We start from the raw sequence: 21,094 nt of genomic DNA, 5'->3' as shown, positions 1-21,094 counted from the left end.
AATTACCCCACATACAAAAAGACGAAATAGAATTAGGAAGGCATTTTTTTTTTCCTTTAACTGCTACTGCTTTCTTTTCTTTGCACCTGCTCTGGGACTGCCCATGTGAGATCGTTTACATTGAATATTTTGCATGTTATTTTCATTTTTTCCCTCCCAACGAATCACTATAGTGTTAGCATTAGCAGCTACGCAAGGGCCAGTATACGTGTACAGCTTCAAAACAAGGAAGTGTGTGAACGTTTAAAGGTTGTAAATATATAGAGTGAGTGAAAACGGGCATGCCTGCACTGGTTACATATCAGATTCTTTTAGCATTTCGAGCTAGCCTGACTGACCTGCAGGCAGTGGCACTTCCTTTTACCTGGGAACTGTGCACAGTGAAGGACGCTGCAGGATAACAAAGAGAAACTGGTTGGTGTCATACCTTAGAAGAGTAGTGTGTTACGGGTGATTTCCCTTTCAACGCTGCCATTTGTGAAGTAAGAAAAATGAGGACATGTTTGCACGGAATTGTAAATTCAAGCATTGTGCCTTGCATGTCACTGAAAGGTTGCTATTTACTTGTTTCCCCACGAAGCCATGTTTTTCTATTCAAATTTACTTTATACCTTGACCGACAGTGGTTGTGTACTGGATAATATGCAACCTATTACAATGCCTGGATGACCCTGATGTAGACAAACAGACTCATTGTTGTTGTAATGCTAAAGTGTCATTGATACTTCAGTCATCTGTTCAGACAAAGACTTCCAGTGAATATATCTGCTGTCAGTGCGTCTCCTGTTATAATAGTGAACTATTTTTGCTGATACAATAGTCTGCCTGCTCAAAATTTAAACTCAGTAAATGAATAACTTGCACATAGCGGCACGCATTGTGTCAGGTTACGCGGTTATTTGTCGTGGTACAAACACACGCGTTCACAAACCGTTGGTTTCCAGGGAATTCCTCCCTTTTTCTTTTTTACTCTCTAAATGTCATTGCTTCCTGTTTTGTGTTCCTCCATTTTTTAATTTTCCTTTCAGGGTTCCATCTGATTCCTCGTCTGTCCGGCATCGTGCCAGAGAGCTGCCTGCTGATCGTGGTGGGCCTGCTGGTCGGAGGACTCATCAGACTCGCTGGAGAGAAGGTCCCGCCAGTGTTGGACTCTCGGCTGTTCTTCCTCTGCCTGCTGCCCCCCATCATTCTCGATGCCGGCTATTTCCTGCCCATCCGCCCTTTCATGGAGAATGTGGGAACCATCCTGATGTTTGCCGTCGTGGGGACTCTGTGGAACGCCTTCTTCATTGGGGGCTTGCTGTATTTAGTGTGCCAGATCCAGCCGTCCAACCCGTCACAACTCCACCAACTGGAGCTTCTGCCCTGCCTGCTGTTTGGTTCCATCATCTCAGCCGTGGATCCCGTCGCCGTGCTGGCTGTGTTTGAGGAGATCCACATTAATGAGCTGTTGCACATCCTGGTGTTTGGTGAATCGCTGCTCAATGATGCTGTAACTGTGGTGAGTGACCAAACCTAAAATGAGAAATGAGAAACTTTTTTATTTAAACCACCATAATCAGTAAAAAAAAAAAAAAAAGACACTTTTAGCTTCAAAAAGAGAAGCCAACAAAATATTAGACACATTGTTCCCCATTGCGCATTAAAACGTGTGCGACTTTCCACATGCGTAGATGTTAAGGAGTCGAATCCATTTTCAAATTTGTAGGGTAAGATATAGTGGCGACATCAGTTCCATATACAATACAGATCAAGCCTTTGTAGGTCCAAACAGTCCAGTTTACTATTTATCACCAGGTTATGAGGGCCAGCTTTTAGCATTTTTAGCCCGGCATGGACGCCTCATCTGCCTCCTGTCGCAGCATTTAACACACTTCTTGAACCAGCTGTGGATCCAGGCCAATCTTCAGAGGTGTTCAACAATCTAGCCTTGAAACTTCAATGAGAAACTGACATCTACATGAAATGGTTGCTGTCAACTCTGAACATAATAGTAACTGCTGAACAGATCAAAGAGAAACAAATGACCAGACTGAGTGAGACCACTGCAGTGACACAGTGTAACAAATGATACTATGCTGTCATGTTTCCTGGGTATTTTCACATCTTAACAGCCGTACTTTTTAAGTAACAGTAAACCATTTCAGCACTGTGTTCTTGACGAGTTACTGACAAACTGTTAATGACATCAAGTGGTACAATGTGTGAGCTCTTTGCTGTTCTCTGAGTTATGATTTAGCACAGATTTGAGTGCAGGCTTTTGTCAAACCTTCAGTGGCTGTCAGAGTTTTCACTTTTCTTTGATTTTTGTTTGCTGCTGTTGTGATGTGTTTTTAACATTTTATTGTTTGTTAATATTGTCTTTCTCTTTTTTTGTTATACACTCTCGTCTTTCTGCTTTCCCGTCCATTGTAGGTACTGTACCACCTTTTTGAGGAGTTTGCAGGGGCTGGCACGGTGACGGTGCTGGACGGGTTCCTGGGAGTCATCTCCTTCCTTATAGTTGCAGTGGGTGGCGTTCTAGTGGGAGCCATCTATGGCATCTTGGCTGCCTTCACCTCCCGCTTCACCTCCCACACGCGTGTCATCGAGCCACTTTTTGTCTTTGTGTACAGCTACATGGCCTACCTGTCAGCTGAGATGTTCCACCTCTCTGGCATCATGGCGTAAGTGTGTTCACTATATTCAGATCTTGAAGTGTGCAGAGTACTCAAAGTGCAATATCAACAAGGTTTACTTCCCTGCCGTTTAACCGAATTCATAGTATTGATTTGAACAAAAAACTTGTCAAGTTGACCACTAAAGATTTTGGCTCCTGTTTAAATACGTCATTTTTAATGAGAGGCATGTTTTTAATTACGTCGATTAAGAAATATTGATGAAATATGTTGCTACAACTCTGAAGAAAACCTTGAATATCTGTTTTCCACACCATGTTTTACTTCAACAAATGGGCTTTTTATTGCTTAAATTATGTTTCTTGCACCTACCATCAAAATGTAAGCTAAATTAAAACTGTAATTGCCACCAAGGATGGTATTTTGATATTATAGTAGTTAACAAGTTGATCTTCCAGTCTGTCATTAGAGAACGGTTGTAACGTCCTTGTCTGTACTATATTTTGTAGAGAACTTGAAACCATGTAATTTTACTGCAATTCCTCGAACTTACTTTCTCAGTTCTCATCTTGTTCTGTCTGGTGCTTTGCTGCTGTGTGCAGATTCAGTGATTCCAAATAAGTAGTTAGATTAACATGTCTGCTCGCTGGTATCTCTTCTGCTTATTTATTCAAACACGCCCTCCTGATGCAGCATTTTTTTTTTCTTTCCTTCTTTTTTAACGAATGGCTTTTCCCTTCGTGTCACGTGTTTATATACGAGCAGCAGGGTAACTGTTTCACGTCACACATCTGTGCAGATCACACTCCATATAACCTGCAAGTGTAATGAATCCGTCAGTTTAAACCAAGCTCAGATTTATTGACACATCAACATTTTCTTCAGTGCCATTTCATCAGCTCTTCCAGTACGTAGCAATTTATTTTCTGTTTAAGGCCGGAGGAGTTATTGCTGACAGGAGAAGCTGATATACTACATCTCTGCGCTGTGTCACGGCCACAGGATTTGTAGCTCCAAGGTCAATCCCTTCTGATGCATGCGACTGTCTTGTTGCGCCTCATAATAAAATCTGGATTTGTTCTTTTTTTTTTAAATTTGATTTGTATCATTAGTTTTTAAAAGAGGAGTTGAGAGCCTACTGGGGGGAATTCCTTTCATCTTTCTATAAGAGCCTGGAAGCCAGACCGATATTGACAATGAAGGGTGACGGAGTGAATGTTAAACAGCTGCTGCAGCCTATGTGACGCAGATGGTTGTTTTTGGCCTCCAAATTTTTGACGTTGAAACATTGCGTGGCCAAAATGGAACAGAGAAGTGGTTACGAGACAGAAGTGTTGCCATAATCAGTGTGGAAAACTTGCAAAGGAAAATATTTAGGATTGCATTTTACTTAAAATATACACATATGTATTTAGTAAGGATTTTAGTTGGACATTCAAGAATGATTTGATTGATGAGGCAGGAAGTCTTGGAACAAACACATTTTTTTTATTGCTAGAGTGCTTCCTGCTATTCGCATATCTCCTCTCGTGTCATCCACTTATTTCACTATTGTTTATCTAAGCCAACATTTCTCTTGTTTTTTGTTTTTTTTTTCCAGGTTAATAGCATGTGGAGCAGTAATGCGACCCTATGTGGAAGCGAACATATCCCACAAGTCCCACACAACCATCAAGTACTTCCTGAAAATGTGGAGCAGCGTCAGCGAGACGCTGATCTTCATCTTTCTGGGTGTCGCCACGGTGGACGGACCTCACTCCTGGAACTGGACCTTCGTCTCGGTCACAGTCATTCTGTGTCTGGTTGCACGAGTCATAGGTCAGTACCACAGTATCTTTTTACACCATTAAATAAATGCAGGAGGGCCATATTCGGATGAAATTCATGCAAGATCCTTTCAATACTGTTCAATGCTAATTGCTATTTTAAGCTCAGCGTTGGAACATATTTTTCCAACGGTGATAGTGAGATCTTATGACACTTTAAAGACTGCTTCACGAGAACCGTTGCGATCGTGTTTCATCATACAACTGTCGGTGCGTGAAGGCAAGCATCGCTGAGGGTTTCCTCATTTTCAGGATGTCAAAAGTCCTTCGGTTGAGTATTTGTCATGCCCGTGATCGTGTTTTTTGTAGGAGCGATTGGAAATGAAAGAAAGCAGCATTCTGTCATGGCGTTACAAATTGTCGTCATTTTAATGGTTTCGTGCCTTGGAGTTGACGCTTGTGCATCGAAATCAATCAATAATTGCTCACACCTTACCTGCAGTGTGCAATACTAGATCTTCTTATTGTAGAACAATTGGAATTGTTCTTATCAATTGCATAAAGGGGATTTTTGTGCATGGGGTTCAATCTTGACCTTGATTCATCCGCGTTTGAATTCCGGTTGCATAAGGAAGGGCATCCGGCATAAAAACCAGCCAAGTGTACAGAGCTTGCTTGTCATGGCGAATCCAATAAAAACAAGGCGGCTGAATATGCTCTTGTTTAACTTTGTGAACTATGCATCATAATTTGTGTGACTGACTTCCAAAGCACACTATTTGAACTACTTCTTCTACCCTCCATTGAAAACAGTCAGTTGAACATCCTCATGCAAGAAAAGATACATTTGAGTGAAAAAAAAATAAAATATATATATATATATATCAATATTAGTTTATTAGTCCTCCAACAGCTGTTACCAATAAAATTTTTTGATATGAAAAATGGGATGAAATCTGCCGTTCAATCACAAATTCTCTTGGTGTGACACAAATCATACATGGCTTGGGGATACGATGCATTTCCACGGCGGAGCTAAATACTGGGAGTCAGCTCAGCATTATTTTTAAAGCTATTGGATTGAATCACACCTTCATATTTGGCATGTCAAGACAAAGATTGTGCGCATGTGAAACACTTTTTATATCGGAGATCTGTATCTTCACTGTGAAACAGATCTTTGAAATCCTAGTATGCAACTAATCTAAAATGCTTGAAATACTTCATTTCTATCTAAAAGGAATCATTATATCATGAAAAGAATCACTTCAGACTATTTTCAAATGTCTATTACTCAAGTCTGCGTTGATCATTTGAGAGAGTTAAATGTAAAAGACTGCTGTTTTGACTGTGATCTTGTACATATTACTCATGCCACATGTTGTATTTTGCAGGCGTGGTTGGTCTGACCTACATCATCAACAAGTTTCGCATCGTTAAGCTGACCACCAAGGATCAGTTCATCGTGGCCTATGGTGGCCTGCGCGGGGCCATCGCTTTTTCCCTTTGCTTCCTGCTGAAAAAAGATCACTTTCCAATGAGAGAGATGTTCCTCACTGCCATCATCACGGTCATCTTCTTCACTGTCTTCGTTCAGGTACGTGTGATCAAACAAAGTCCCCTCGCCTTTTGTCCCTGCCCGATTCAAACGAGAGTCATTGGAAACTGCTTGGGCGTGAGATTGTGTATTAAAATGGGACCTGTTGTGATGGCCATTGTCGGATTAACCTGACGAGATAAGGAATTCCATAGCTAATAGTGATTGTCACCTCTGATTCAGTGGGATCCTTTAATGGATGAACTCGCATTGCACAGTGTAAAAGCTAATACATTTAGGAGACTTAAGAGAAAATCCACATATTTCATTTAAGTTGTACAGAAAAAGGACCATCTGCCCGTCAGGTTCAGGCCAGTAACCATGCGACCATGAGATGACGGCGCTAATCACTGCACCTGTGGTGATGTAAATCTGTAAAGTAAAACCTCCAATGTGGCGCCCATCAGTTCTACCTCCAGTTGTTTTCTGAGTCTTGATTGAAATGCACAAAGAAATGGTGAAATCTTGTGAAATCATATGTACTCAACATTATTTAAAAGGCTGACTTTTCTAGAAAATGTGGATTTGATTATAACAATATATCAGCTGTCAAATGATCTTCTTGTTAATGTTACATATTTGCATTGAAAACAGTAGTCGTCCATGCATGCACATATCGGCTCTTACAGCTTAATTGAGTCTAGTTTAGGCTTAATGAGCTTGCAGTTAGCGATGCAGAAAATTGATCATTAAATAAATGTCTCTATCACAAAAAAAAAACAGTTTTGTCTCATGAGTTGCTCAGCCTCAAGTAGTCTGCTTCGTCTGTTTTGGGAAGCAGAGTTTGTCACTTTTAAAACGGGCGTCAAAATGTCCCAGCAAACACGCAGTGACTGTAGTTATTTTGTTCACGGCGAGCAGCGTTCCCAAACAACCGCTCAGCCGTGTCGGATAAATCCGTCTCCAGGTGCCAGTGTAGGAAGATACTTGGATGTGAAGCGGACCCAGAACAACAGCAGCTGCTAAAATAAAACCCCGCAAAGAAGTTCTGTCTCCGCAGAGGCAAGATTAGAAACATATTTTATTCATAGCGATGGATTCAGCTCTCGCTCGGGCACTCTGATGCAATGATTGATGCAGACCAGGCGGTGCGTGGGGCAGAGGCCATCAATGGGGAGATAAGAATAAGAATTTGTGTGAGCAAGAGACACATTGACTTGTTTCTACTTTGGGAGGCGCTGTGGTTATTGAAAACTTTCATCGTGATAAATTGTCAGTTTTAGTGGTTGAAGATTGTTGAATTGTGGACTTCTTTCAGGCTGATTAGTCCCTTTATATGTGGATGTTTCATCTGTTCATATCTGTTATCTGTTGGTTATTTACTCCTTTAATATCAGCAATTCACTTTTCACTGAACATTTCTTGAAGAGCAACTTCAGATTATGTTAAAGTTCAGGCTTGGAACAATGTTATAGTTTTGGCAGTTTTGAAAATCTAATTTCTTCAAATAATTTCTTTAAAAAAAGAAGACGGCTAAATTCATCCTTTAGCTTATTAGATGGAAGCTAATGGAGTGTTTAGTATTTACTTGAGATGAACCAGTTAACAGAAGGAGTAATTATTTAATCGAATTCCACCCTGCTTCTTTAAGTATTCTTGTCTGTATATTCATGAAGCACCCAGACATTAAAACAAATGATTAACAAAAAAACCTGAACAGATACATTAGAGAATAAAATGGATCAAAATCTTATGGAAGTACCACATATTTAGGAGATGAATACAAGAAATACACAGTTATTGAGGCAAAGACTTGTAAGATTGTAAACGACAAAGGGCTATATAAAAGCATTACTCCTTGTATAACTTGAGAAACACGTTGCCTCATACATTATTTTAAATAAGCTGAGATGATAGATGCATTGTATGTGGAATTAGTCAGGAGAGCAGGAATCGGCCGCTTCATGCTACAGTAAACCAGACGGTCGGCTTAATGTCATCACAATGATACTGTCAAGCGTTTAGGTGTGGACAAGGACACACACACACACACACACACACACACACACACACACACACACACACACACACACACACACACACACACACACACACACACACACACACACACACACACCTCGGGTTTTGTCATGCTGCTTTGATCAACCCTCCCTGTTATGATTTCACTATGATGTTACATTAGGGTGATATTCATTCCTGGAATCACACTAGGTGACCAATGTCTTACCACATAGGAACGATTTTCCTGGAAAACAGAGTACACATTAACAACAACAACAACAACAATAATTATATATATATTTCACTACATTTGCTTAATTGATCCAGAGGTTTAGGAAAATCAGGGGATCCAAAGCAAGTCGGGGGGGGGGGCTCTTAAGAAAACCATTTCAGGACTGTCTTGTATAACAAATCATCCCAGTGTATAATGCTCACTGTTTTTTATTTGAGTCACTTTATTGATTTTTGTTTTTGTTGCCGTTTAAAAGATCAGTTATCCTTTGTTGGAGGTCCACATTAACATCAAACCCTATATCTTGCTTCACTGGTGCCACCCTGTTCAGACAAACATCACTACTTAGAAACTCTTATTAGAGGAACGCTGTACTTCACCCTTTTTCATTTGTGTGAAAATATTAAGGTGCGAATTGTGAGTTTCTAAAGCTGGATCATATTAATCATTAAAGGGTTACATTTTTTTTTTTTTTTCTTAACATGCGTAAGATATTACTGAGTAACCAATTGATATCAGTAAACAGGACATGTGCAAATGACCCAGAGAGCACTGGTTCATGTGTCGTACATGACCCACAAAGAAATCATGAAAACACTTTGAGATAAGAGTTTCAAATGAAGTTCACAAAGTTGGTCACACGATCCTGTTACTGCTTGGATAAAAGGTCGTGAGGTGTCCAGAGAATAATGTTTGGTTCTTCTTCTCCCCCCCTGCAGGGCATGACCATCAAACCTTTGGTGGAGCTGCTGGCAGTAAAGAAGAAACAGGAGGCCAAACGCACAATTAATGAGGAGATCCACACCCAGGTAACAACCTTTCCTACTCCACCGTGCATAACCTTCACTCTGTTTATAGAGCAAACGTTCTCTTTAGTTAGACAAATGAAATATTCAAAAACTATAAGCATAAGCAATGAATTAACAGCTTCCCCTTTTACCAAAATCCATGCTTTCTATTTACTCAGTCAGCGTGATCACTACCATTCCTGTTTGACAGTTTCATGGATTAATGAATGATAAACATTGTGCATGGGAATGTTGTAATTAATCTTTGGACAATATTATTCTGCCACTTGTATGTAGTGGAATTACAAAAAAAAAATAATGGAGCCTCTTGGGCCATCGAGTTTGTCAAAACCTGATCATTGCTTCCCCCTGCTGGTCGGGCAGTGTTACTCCATCTCAGTGGAAAATATAGTCCAGTAATGGTGCGACACTGGATGGAAATCCGCAAAGTTTTGCGAATACAAATGTGGTCCCTCATTACCTGAACACCTCCCGCAACCACATGATTAATGTAATGTGTGTGTGCATTGCATGTGTTCTTGTGTCTGTATAAATACACACCAAAAAATACATAGATGCATTGGTGTACGGTACTTAGTTTTTGGAACAAATCCATAAGTAACACCGGTCTGTTAAAATCCCTGAGAGCTTGGAATTAATTATTAAAACGGTCATGAATACATATTTCTTTTACACGCACACGCACACACACACACACACACACACACACCGCTCTCTCTGGGACTTGACAATGAGTGAGTCACCAGCGCCGTAGGCCACAACAGCAGACTGTCCTAATGGCTTTCTCCACTGTAAAGCCGCAGTGAACAGATTCACCAGAGCTGGCTGAGGAGAGTCTTACTGGGCTAATAATGTGGTCATGAATCCAAAAACAAGCAAGACATTTGATGACGTAGTAAGCATACTTCTTACAGAAAAGTTGCAGATCCTTCAGATCTTTCCTGTTCTTTAATATTCTTATTAAAATGAAAAAAAAATAATCCTGTATAATCCTGATGCATGAATCTCACAATAATAATAATAAGTTCATGCACTCACTGATGTAGTGTTTGTATTTGTGCAATTGCAAAGGAAGGCTGTATATAAAAATCTTTTCTGTTTAAAAAAAATAATTTTTGCCTTGACGCTGGCAACAGTTGTCATCTTGCTACTTTGTCATTGTGTGCATGTTCACCTCACCCGTCTTATCTGCTGATCTGCACTCCAAGGCTGAGTGAGTTTCAGTCACATCAAAAACCATAGGCACTCTTGAGATTTCAGTTTTCCTCAATTTTGTGAAGAACTGAAATAAAATAGGGTGTAAATATGACCTGTAGGCCTCTGAAGCACATACGACAGTGTTTACTAAACAAATATGTAAGTAAGTCAAGTCAACAATAACCTGGGAAAGAAACTGTGCTTTTAACAATCTTGAAATAAGAGAAAAGTATATAAATATTGAGGCTATTATCAGTTTTTTCTTCTCACATATTCCTCTGCAGAAAGTTTGCATCGGGTCATAGCTGGGACTTTTTCACCCCCGCAGTGTCCGGGGGGGGTTGTCTTTAAATGAATGATCAATGTCGATCTTGACAAAGCAGAAGTGGATTCTGCAGCTCTGCTTAATGACCTGTTTCCATGACAACGCCGGCTGTCAGACCGTCATCTACAGTCTTAGTCAGAGCACCCGGGTGATCCGCAGGCCAGCTGCAGTCGGAACAGCAAACGCGTCGGCACAGTACCGCGGTTCTCCAAGCAGTCCTGCTGCCACTGTTAAACCCGGTCCAGTCAATCACCTGACTGCTGCTGCTTTTCTCTCATAGACTGCTGGAAAGCTCCTTGCTTGTTGTTGTTGTTGTTGTTGATGATAATGGTGACAATCTTGGAGGGTATTGCATCATTGTCTGTAAATTTGTCCTCATAGTCAAGTCGCATGCAATAATAAGATGCAAAAACCCTAATGCAAGGAAAAGGCATCCTCTAACTTGTGCACAAACTCTAACTGATGTGCACAAATGGCATTGCAATTCAAAAGCTGTAACATGGACCTTGAGAAGTCTGTTTGCTCTTTATTTCAGTTTGTACCTTGCTGGCTGAGAGTGTTTTAGAGTAAATAAGAAACATTTCCCAGAGGGAGGCCTGGTGAGAACCAAGTCCAGAGAATGTGTGTGTTTTTCATCCTGTTTAAAAACCTATCTGCTTTCTAATCCCCAGTTCCTCGACCACTTATTGACTGGGATTGAGGATATCTGTGGACACTATGGACACCACCACTGGAAGGACAAGTATGGATTTCATTGGAAATGACTCCTTTCTGCTCAAACACACTCCCCAATGTCTTATCACCTCGTCCCAAATGACATTAATGATCGTGATATTTTGAAACATGATTAAGTAGAACAAGCAAACAGCTATTTTGTAAATATTTGATCTGATTCAATAATATTTAATATCCCAGTTTGAGGAGCCCAATTAATTTCCCCAGGAATTAATTAAGTGATTCTGAGGTTTTAAAGATATCACAAGTTTATTGTGAGATGATGACATCACACAGACCCCCATATTGTCTAAATTGAACATAAATAGTTTGTGCTGCTTCCTTTTCTGACCTTATACTAACCTCAAATTGCCTTTTGAGAGAATACATGCATACATTTGTACATTTCATACTTTCCTTTGGAAACGAGTTAATTACATCCATCCATCCATCCATTTTCTACCGCTTTATCCGGGGCCGGGTCGCGGAGGCAGCAGTCCGAGCAGAGTTGCCCAGACTTCCCTCGCCCCAGCCTAATTACAGCCTAATTACAGCCTCATATAAAAAAAATATATATATTTTCATCAAACTTTCCTTCGGTCCAATAAAATGTGCTTCGGTCCAGTAAAAATTGCATGATTACTGGACCATCGTCCGGTAAAAAAGTTTGGCATTTCGCGATCCCTGCCTTATATCACGTGTCCCGCTGCTCTCACTACATATCCTTTTTGTCTCCGGTGTCTGTTTTCATCTCTCACTTTCCTCTTCTTCTCTCAGGCTGAACCGCTTCAACAAGAAGTATGTGAAGAAGTGTCTGATTGCAGGCGAACGCTCTAAGGAGCCACAGCTCATCGCTTTCTACCACAAGATGGAGTTTAAACAGGCCATTGAGATGGTGGAGAGTGGAGGAGGCGTCAAGCTTCCTTCTGCGATGCCTTCCACAGTTTCCATGCAGTGAGTATAGAGTGGCGTCATTAGCCACCAGCTGTACGTCCCTATTACAGTTTAGTTTTAGATTTATTGCAATACCTCAGTTGAAGTCACTCTGTTCTACAGATTGGAGATAAAGTTAGGCGATAATGATAAAAAAAAGACCTTGGAAAGCTTTATTAGTGCCAAGCTGTAATTCGGAAAAGTTGTATTTTTATCTGGTGTTTTACAATATCTCCATTAACTGCAGTACCATTGAAATGTTAATTGTTTTGTTATTTGTACACATAGCACTGCAACTCGTGAGAAACATATGAGCTTATCAGATGTATTTTCATTACTTAGAAGTTGAAATCATAAAGTATAAAACAAAAAAAGGCTGGAAATGTGTATATTTATATAAGATGCCTTTGATTTGCAGGTTTAACTGTTTGATTTGAATGATAACGCCATTGTATTCAAACATGTTTTAAATGCATCTTCATTCAAAAGGAAAACTTAATATATTAAGTTATTGAGGTTGAGCTGCATGTCACTTGGAAGTAGATAAGCTGTTTATGAGATTATTATTGATTCTTTTTTTAATGAGGATTTTTAGTGACTGGACTGGATTGTCTGCATTATGTTTGATCCGCCGAGTAATCTCTGGTTACAGTTGCATTCTCTGCTTGCATGAAAAATGACTCAAAGCGGCTCGGACATTGTCGGTGCTCCATTGCTGCATTCGGCCTGATTTCGACATCCTCATCATTATCATCCTTCTTTGGTGAATGTGGTCATTTGTTATAAACTACAAAAGCCTTGATTGATGTTATTTTGTATTTTCCAGGAATATTCAGCCCAAGAAGCCCCCTGCTGCCAAGCCTGTCGAGAGAGCACTTCCTCAGCTGCCCAAAGGCCGAGAAGAGGAGATCAGGAAAATCCTCAGGAGTAACCTTCAGAGGACACGACAAAGGGTAACGCTGCTGACGAAAGAATACCTATTCTATTGTTATCAAATTATATTGCAGACCAGCATTAGTATCGATTTGAACTCAAATCCCAAATTACCTGTGCGATATTACCCTCTAATGCATTGATTGTTTTAAGAAAGAATGAAATCGGTAGGTGTGCTTTAACCAACAGTGACTTTAAGGACACAGGAAAGCAATTTTCATTGATTTATACTGGTCATGAATAATGTTACCATGGTGATCATGGCTTTAACAAATGTGCAGTGACGTTACTGTAGCAATCCAGCCTCTTTTTTTTATTGAGTCTTTCTTTTTTTTGCAGCTGCGCTCCTACAACAGACACACTCTGGTGGCCGATCCTTACGAGGATGGATTTAGCGACTTACTTCTCAAGAAGCAGAGGATGATTGACCTGGAGAAGAAGGTAAACAACAACCTCTTAAATCGACAATCACCTCCTTAATCAAGCCAGCTGGCATAATTTTTACAAGAAAAAAAAACCCACACATCATATCTTGTTTACCATTTTCACACCACAGCTGTCCTGTTGATGTAGATGATTTGTGAAATGAGTTTGCGATGCGTCAGAATTTGAGAGATTAAATCTTTAACGACCAATCCGGGGTGAATTTTCTTTAGTAGACCGTTTACACCCCCGCCCCACCCTTACTCTGTTGTACAAGTGTCATCACGTTGGCGATATCGTCACCAAGGCAACAACACAGCGAGACAAACAAAGGTCAAGTCACGACCCTTGTAACTTGCTGACAAATCTCCTCCTCCCTGCAGATCAGCAGAAGCTTCTTCGTCTCCGGGTCTCATTGCAGCTCCTTTTTCAACACAATGCGCTCACTCTTTGTCAACAGATGTACCGCATAACAACGATGTTTCGACAGCCTAATTAAGCCGGGCTGACGTTCACCACATTCCTGCTCATAGTCCGACCCGCTAACAAACCTGGAGGTGGATGGGTTGGCTGGCCCTGCTCCCAATGCCATTAAAACATTCACAATAACCACACAGCACCACAATGGGGTTCAGATTAACAGACCGCCGGGACGGTGTGATGAAGGCTTTACTTGGCAGTATTACGTTCCATTTGAGTCCTATTGTATAACACTGTCTTGTGTTCTCTGCGCCATGATATCATGCTTTTAACAACCTGCTATTTGTTAAGTACTTCTCTTTTTAATTACAAGAAAACCACTGTAGTGCAAAGAATTCCGTGGGCCTTTCTATTTGCGCCTGTTTTATTTGAAAAGAAATCTTTTTTTTTCTTCAGCGTGCCACTATTCTCCCACTGTCAAAAAGCACATACAAATTTGTGGAAAACCTGGGAATAGTTTGCTATATTGTTGATGATTTGACAAACTGTTCCCACAAAAATTGCAAAAAACTTTGGGATTTTGGTGAAAAACAAAACGAAGGGGATACTAATCAGCAGCAGGCAAACATCAAATTTCATCTGAAATCTTGTAGTTGGAACGCCATTTGTTAATCATGACATTACTACACATTAACATTGTTATCCTATGATTCTTTACAAAATGGGCCAATATCATTTCTAAAACAGAAAATTAGTAAGTCGCCAACATTTATCAATAGCCCGGGTAAATTTTTGATTGATCAAACATTAGGATTTTCCTGGTTTACCTCTGTTACACCGTGAACAAATGAATGACAAGGAAATACAATTGGCCTTTGATGGTGACAGATCTTCACCACAGATCAGTAAAGCACCAACTGAAGGCGTTCATAACCTTCACTTTAACTTTATTATAAATTCTATAACTTTCCCCGGGGAGGCTTGTCTCACTACACTAGTCGAGACACAAATTACAGCCAGAAACTCTTTTCTCACCGGGCCAACAGCAGTTTTATAATCAGATAAAACTGTGATATGTGTTGTAATTAGAATCCACCTTCAGTCTCGTAAATTAAATTTCTCTACACAAATAGGAGCTGATTTATTTGCACCGTTAACGGACCCCAGTGCTTCCAACAGCTGGTAATAACATAATGAAAACAGACTCCAGGTTTAGGGCACATCGGATGTGTTATAGAGGCCACTTTAGAGGGTTTGTGCAGTCTGAAGAAGCAGTGCACAGTTTTAATGAAGTTTTTCCCTCAACATTAATTAACAGGGACCTGCAGAGGTTGTGCAGCTTGGTCGCTTCGTTTCCCACATGAATAAAGAAAGAAGTGTGTGTCTTTTTTCCTCCTTCTTGCTTTTTTTCTTCTTCTTTTTTGCATTTCTAAGCCATAAAAGCATTTTTTACCTTGAATAATTATGAAAGCTCAGTGCATTGTGATCTCACACACACAAAGCCATTGCATCCCACTAATCCACCTTTTTGCTTTTTGTGTTTTTTTTTTCCCCAGATAAAAGAGATGAATAACTACCTGACGGTACCTGCTGCTCCTCCTGATTCACCAACTATATGTAGAGCCAGACTGGCCTCAGGTGAGCACCTCCTTCTTCACTGAAGCCAAATGAAGGCACTTCAGTAGGCGCAGCTGTCAGGCATTGCCTGAAGTGAAAGGAGAGCAGTCACTAATGGGAACCCGAAATCTCAGACGTTGCATTTTGTGAGGTTCACGAGGCAGCATTCACACAATAGGTGTAGAAACACTGCTGCTGCTTGTAGCCACAGCAACAGATACCGTAAATACTTATATTTCCCCATTGATGGAAATATGTTTGCATGAGCCAGCCGGCATGTAAACCAGTGTGTGGTTTCATTTTAGGAAAAGATACTGATTTCACACCTGCTCAGCAGCAAAAAGGAAGCAAAATCTCCTCAGGTATGTAGTTGAGTGTAGAGACCATTCATTGTAATTTGCGATAACCCGACAGCAGTCCTAACACGCATGCTGCAGCGATCCTGCCTGTAAACATACATTAAGTATTCCATCACTAATGAAGGAATGAAGGAATGAAGTTCTCGTGCAGAGTTGAGCATGTTCCACCCCGGGAGGTTCTGTTCTCTCTGAGAGTAGAGCGGTTCCAGCATGCGTTTCGCCATGACTCATTGTGACCTCCTTTGCTGTGTTGTTGTCCTGTACTGTGGAAAACCAGGAAAGGTCCTGAAGCCTGAGTTTGTGGAGTCACTCTGTCGATCACATTTTCCTCCCTTCATACGATGTACATCAATGCATGGTGACGCAAGGACTGATTCCGTTCTGCGACTTTCCTGAAGTGCTCCGTTTGTCTTATGTATAGACCCCCAGGCCTACAGCATGAAGCCAGCGTCGGACAATGTGCCAACCATCCAGGTTGACCTGGCCTCTCCTCAGTCTCCGGACTCGCTCAACCTTCTGGATGAGTTCCGGCGGGCCGAACAGGAGGACCCAGGCCTGACAATGAAGACGACCCAGTCAAGGCCCGGGGGACCCAACAAGCCGGACAACAAAGACGGAGCCAGAGATCCGCAGAAGCTAATGAGGTGTCTGAGCGACCCCGGTCCCAGTGCGGACGAGGAAGAGGATGAACCCTTCCTGCCCTGAGAAGACGGAGCAGATCCCGAGGGGTCAGGCTGCATGCCCACCCTCACTAGTTAAGAGAAGAAAGGGCTGCTTCACCGCTCTCTCATCTCTTTGGTTCACAAACCAAACAAGCCAAAACTGCAAATGCTGTATGAACCAGGAGCTAAATGCTAAAAGAGATTGCCTGAAGCAGTGAGAAAAAGAGCCATCACATTGTTGTTGTCATTGCTCTTTATTTTTTCGGACAGGAGTGAAACGGCAACTGCTGGAACTGACTTTACGTCTGGAAAATCTGAGACATTCAGCAAAGAACTATGCATTACCAAAGGTTTGGACTGTTTTAGTGTTAGATGATGATATATTTACGTTGTCTTACCGTTTAATTTTCTCTTTTTAATTATAGCCCAGTGAAATTTCTCTTTTGTTCCTGTTTCAACAACTTCACGTATATCCTCAAGTTCCAAATGCAGTCAGCAAAACAAATCACATCAGTTCCACTTTTACTTTGAAACACTCGAGTGTGAAGGTCTGGCTGTCGTCGTGTCACTTGAGATCACTGGATCTCCAAACATTTAGTAGCTAATTTAAGATATTTTGCCTTATTTGATGTCAATCTTTTTCACTTGGTGCATTTCTCGCTAAGTGTCTTATTTTAAATCAACATATTTGCATTTCTTGAGGGCAGGAAAGTCTGTTTGTTTTCCGTTTGCTCCGGCATTTGTGGGATGTAGTTTATCAATGTGAGTGATGTGGACCTGGGAAAAAAAAAAAAAAAAAAAAGATGTTTTGACCCAGAAGGCACTTGCAGCTGAATGTTTGAAGAGTTTATGATGATGTCACACAGATGTATTTATCCATTGCAGTTAAATTACGTCCTTTATCACGTTTTCCCTGTAAATATGAGGAAAAAAGCCCTTTAAGGATCAGCCCGAGTTGATAAAGATGTCCCTGTTGATGTTTAAGAATTCAACAAGTGCCCATCAGCAGTCACTTTGACACTTTGTAATTTAAACCTTTGAAATACTGACTTCATTTTAAGATCACAAAATTCAGTATTTTACATGCTTGATTGCGTCGTCGTGTTCAAAAAGGAATCGCAGTGAAGATTAGCTTGTACAGGAATACATGCCTCTTCTTCAAAATACTGTAGACGTGACTGGATAAAAAAAAAGATATATATATAATTCTATGCAGTTTAATTGTGTAAAATGTGTAAATGAACTATAATATATTTATGAATACCCTTTAGAAGTCTTAATCTTCAAAACATGCAAAATGCAAAACTCTGAGGCAAATCACAGTAAAAGTGCGGCTAAAGTCTTAACGTTGAGGCAAACAGTCTTCTGCACACATGAGCAAAATTACCTGCAGAGAAAAACTGAAAACTCCGTGAAACATTCAATCGAAGCTGTACAGCGTGTATGATAGCCACACAAGAATACTTTGCATGTCTTTTTTTTTTTACACAGCTACACAGTGAATTGGTATATATATTATTTAAATTATCAATGTGATGATACAGTAACTTCACCCCCCCCCCCTATTTGAACATTGTTAAAAGAAAAAGTCTCCGTCAAGTAAAAAAAACAAAAGAAGACCTGCTTCTGGAGAGTACAGTTGGTGTTTGAAACCAAGTCTGACTGAGTGGGTCACTGTTCCAGTTTCCTGGCTGTTTTCTCGGCGTTGGTGACGGCCCAATCCTCCCTCATCCTCTTACGCTCGGAAGGTCTCGCATTACAGCTGAGGGGAAAGAGCAAAAGTTCCCGACAGACTGGTTTCTTGTCTCCGCTTCAATCATTGTTACTCTTCTTCTTGAGCATCTGAAAATGGCTTTCTACGGCTGCAAATGGTTCGACCACATTCGGTCTGTGCACACGTGCATTCACGTTAACCAGTGTGCACCATCAGCACTACAGTGTGCTTTGCTTTCGCATCCTGTAAGGATAAATATATAGCTAAAATGAGTCAATCACAACTTTGACAAAGTCAAATTTACTGTTGGAAACATTTTTTTTATTTAATTCTCTGTCATAATCAACAAATAAAGAAATCAGAAAATGTAAATGAATGTGGCAAAAGACCGAAGGAGAAGCAGATCGTTCCTCATCCGATTGCCTTTATTTAGGTTGAAGTGGTGTTTTAAAGTGTAGCAGTCGGACAAAGTCCCTGCATTACCAGTGTGGTTTTTCCATTTCAAACAAACAAGTGGACACTAAAACTAAGAATCATTTTATTAAAACACCCATTTGCAGAACATCATTGTAGTCTCTACACCCCTGCTGTTCGAACAATCTATTTGTCATCTCCCAGGATTCTTTATAATTTGCACACTCCTGAATTGGCAAACGTCTGAACCCTTTAGCACTCTGCAGCGGGAGACATCAGTCGATGCTATGTAATTTATTTCTGCTTGTGAAATGTGTAACTGTGAATGAAGGCCCCAAGTGCATATTTTATGTCAAAATTATCCGGTAGAGGGAAGCCAAAAGCTTTTGTTGAAGTCCTTAAGTTAACTGTTGCCATTTCTCTGATTATTTGACATCATTCCAAAGATTTCTGAAAGGGAAAAAAAAAAAGATGGATATTTTCATATGTTTATTTTTCATACCAAAAGCATCTTTAAGGCAAACATTGTGACATTCTTGGGAGGGTAATGTTTGGTGTAGAAAACTTAAATCTGAAGCCATACAGCCTATAGAAGAACCTATTTAATTGTACTCATATGTAGAATGTGTTTATATATGACATGTAATGTCATATATAAACGCATTCTTTTTTTTTTTTGTCTTCGTTTCTGCTCGACGCACAAATCAAACCAAAATTGTAAACGTGAATTCCTCCACACTGGATGCTTTTCCTGCAGGATATTCGCATTATGTCAACGATGCTCCCTCACCAGCATTCACTTCAGCTTCTTTGTGCTTTAGTTCATTGTAAAAAAAAAAAAAAAAAAGAAAAGTTTTTTTGTCAGCTTTATGGGGCATTTCATGCGTGGATTCAAATGTGTAAAAAAACACTAGTGTTGAATGCTGAAGCACCCAGAGGAGTTATGAGGGGGCAGCAAAGTGACCCCGCGCCATCACCACTCAGCCATCCACCAAAGACTTTAGTTGTTGTTTACGTCCCCCGACTCTCGCTGTACACCGCCGTCTCACCACGCCGAGCACTTTACTGAAGCAGTACTTTTATCTCGCCGTTAGAGAGAGCAATAAACGGCTTCATTACAGTGTGCATGGTCATCAGGTGAGGCGTCGCTGGGAAAGGGAATGTGTATGATTATGATGAAGATGAAGATGGGCCTTATTACTGCGGATGCAGAAACACTCGGATTAATCCCAGTAAACCCCAGGCTCTGACTTAATTATAGATTATATATAAATCCCTTGTATTCATGTTTTCTTTGTCTTCATGTGTCAGTTTTACTCACATGCGATTCAATGGTTAAGATTTCTTTTTTTAATTTGATATCACCATAAATAGAAGTCTAATATATTTAAGAAAGGCAAAACAGATGTATTAGAAGTTTATTATGTAACGTACAAACCCAGATCTGAAAGATGTAGTGTGCACTTCCTTGGTGACTAATCTTTAGCTTTCGGCATTCCACTGTAACGAGCAGTCAAACTAACAACCAGTAATAAAACTACGTCTGCAACTGTATCCTAGATTAAAGCCCTACTTTATAACACACCACCGTCTCTGTGTCGTCATTAATGTCTTGCGTGATCCTGTGTAGATTGTAGCATTGACCTAATAAATGCCAACGTCTTTGAATCAGTGCTACTTCCTGTGCGCATTTCAAATGAGAATCCTTTCAAATTAGACAAACTCGGCAGACATGTATCACTACTTTTGGTTCAGTGAGAACAGCATTCATATTGTTTGTGAGTGCAGTTAGCAGGACAGACGAACCTCACATGAGGTCAGAGTGATGAAGTGTGTGAAGCTCCACTGTGTCACTGCTCACGTCACCAGACGGCGCGTTGACTGGCATTAATGTGACGCCTGACAAACTTAAAATGAGATTTAAAACTGTTCCGTCAAGTTCAGCCAACATAGAAGATCAATTCTCAGCTCAGTGTTTAACTGTATGTCCAATAGGAAGCTGAGAGGAGGCTGCTATTTATCCAACCTGTGAAATTATCTTTCAACATCAGACAGGAAGACTTTTTTTTTTTTTTTTAAGAAATGTTCTTCTCATATATGCACTCTTCTATTCAAGGGCTGAACATGTGCAAACCAATCCAAATATTTGTTCCCGCTCCCAGGGCTGCAGTTAAAAGTGACCTCATTCTTTTCTCGCAATGTGATTGGTTGTAAATGTGAAGTGGGTGTAGTTAATGATGAAACATCACACCGACACTGTTTTATCTCCTCCCAGGAGTTCTGCACCGGACACTATTTGTGTGTGTGTGTGTGTGTGTGTAGGTAGGGCTCCACCATATATCTCAACCTTCTCATTACAAAATCGATATTCCCAATATACATATCGCAAAAGCTCGACT

The 21,094-nt window shown here is 40.5% G+C and overlaps 1 protein-coding gene across 1 annotated transcript in view; it reads left to right on the top strand.

The window, feature by feature from the left end:
* slc9a1a (solute carrier family 9 member A1a) overlaps positions 1-20,279 on the top strand; it is a 31,174-nt gene extending 10,895 nt beyond the window's left edge. The window contains exons 2-12 of the mRNA XM_080501651.1: positions 1,029-1,501; positions 2,416-2,666; positions 4,219-4,436; positions 5,779-5,981; positions 8,895-8,984; positions 11,178-11,248; positions 11,998-12,174; positions 12,980-13,106; positions 13,426-13,527; positions 15,486-15,567; positions 16,327-20,279. Coding sequence (XP_080357777.1) covers positions 1,029-1,501; positions 2,416-2,666; positions 4,219-4,436; positions 5,779-5,981; positions 8,895-8,984; positions 11,178-11,248; positions 11,998-12,174; positions 12,980-13,106; positions 13,426-13,527; positions 15,486-15,567; positions 16,327-16,610 — 2,078 coding nt within the window. The 3' untranslated portion in view covers positions 16,611-20,279. The remainder of the gene's footprint in view (positions 1-1,028; positions 1,502-2,415; positions 2,667-4,218; positions 4,437-5,778; positions 5,982-8,894; positions 8,985-11,177; positions 11,249-11,997; positions 12,175-12,979; positions 13,107-13,425; positions 13,528-15,485; positions 15,568-16,326) is intronic.
* Positions 20,280-21,094: the final 815 nt, after the last annotated feature.

This window comes from Blennius ocellaris (assembly GCF_963422515.1).
Source record: "Blennius ocellaris genome assembly, chromosome: 8".
Taxonomy (NCBI): Eukaryota; Metazoa; Chordata; class Actinopteri; order Blenniiformes; family Blenniidae; genus Blennius; species Blennius ocellaris.
The sequence above is the reverse complement of the archived record's forward strand: the minus strand, read 5'-3'. Positions and strand labels throughout refer to the sequence as shown.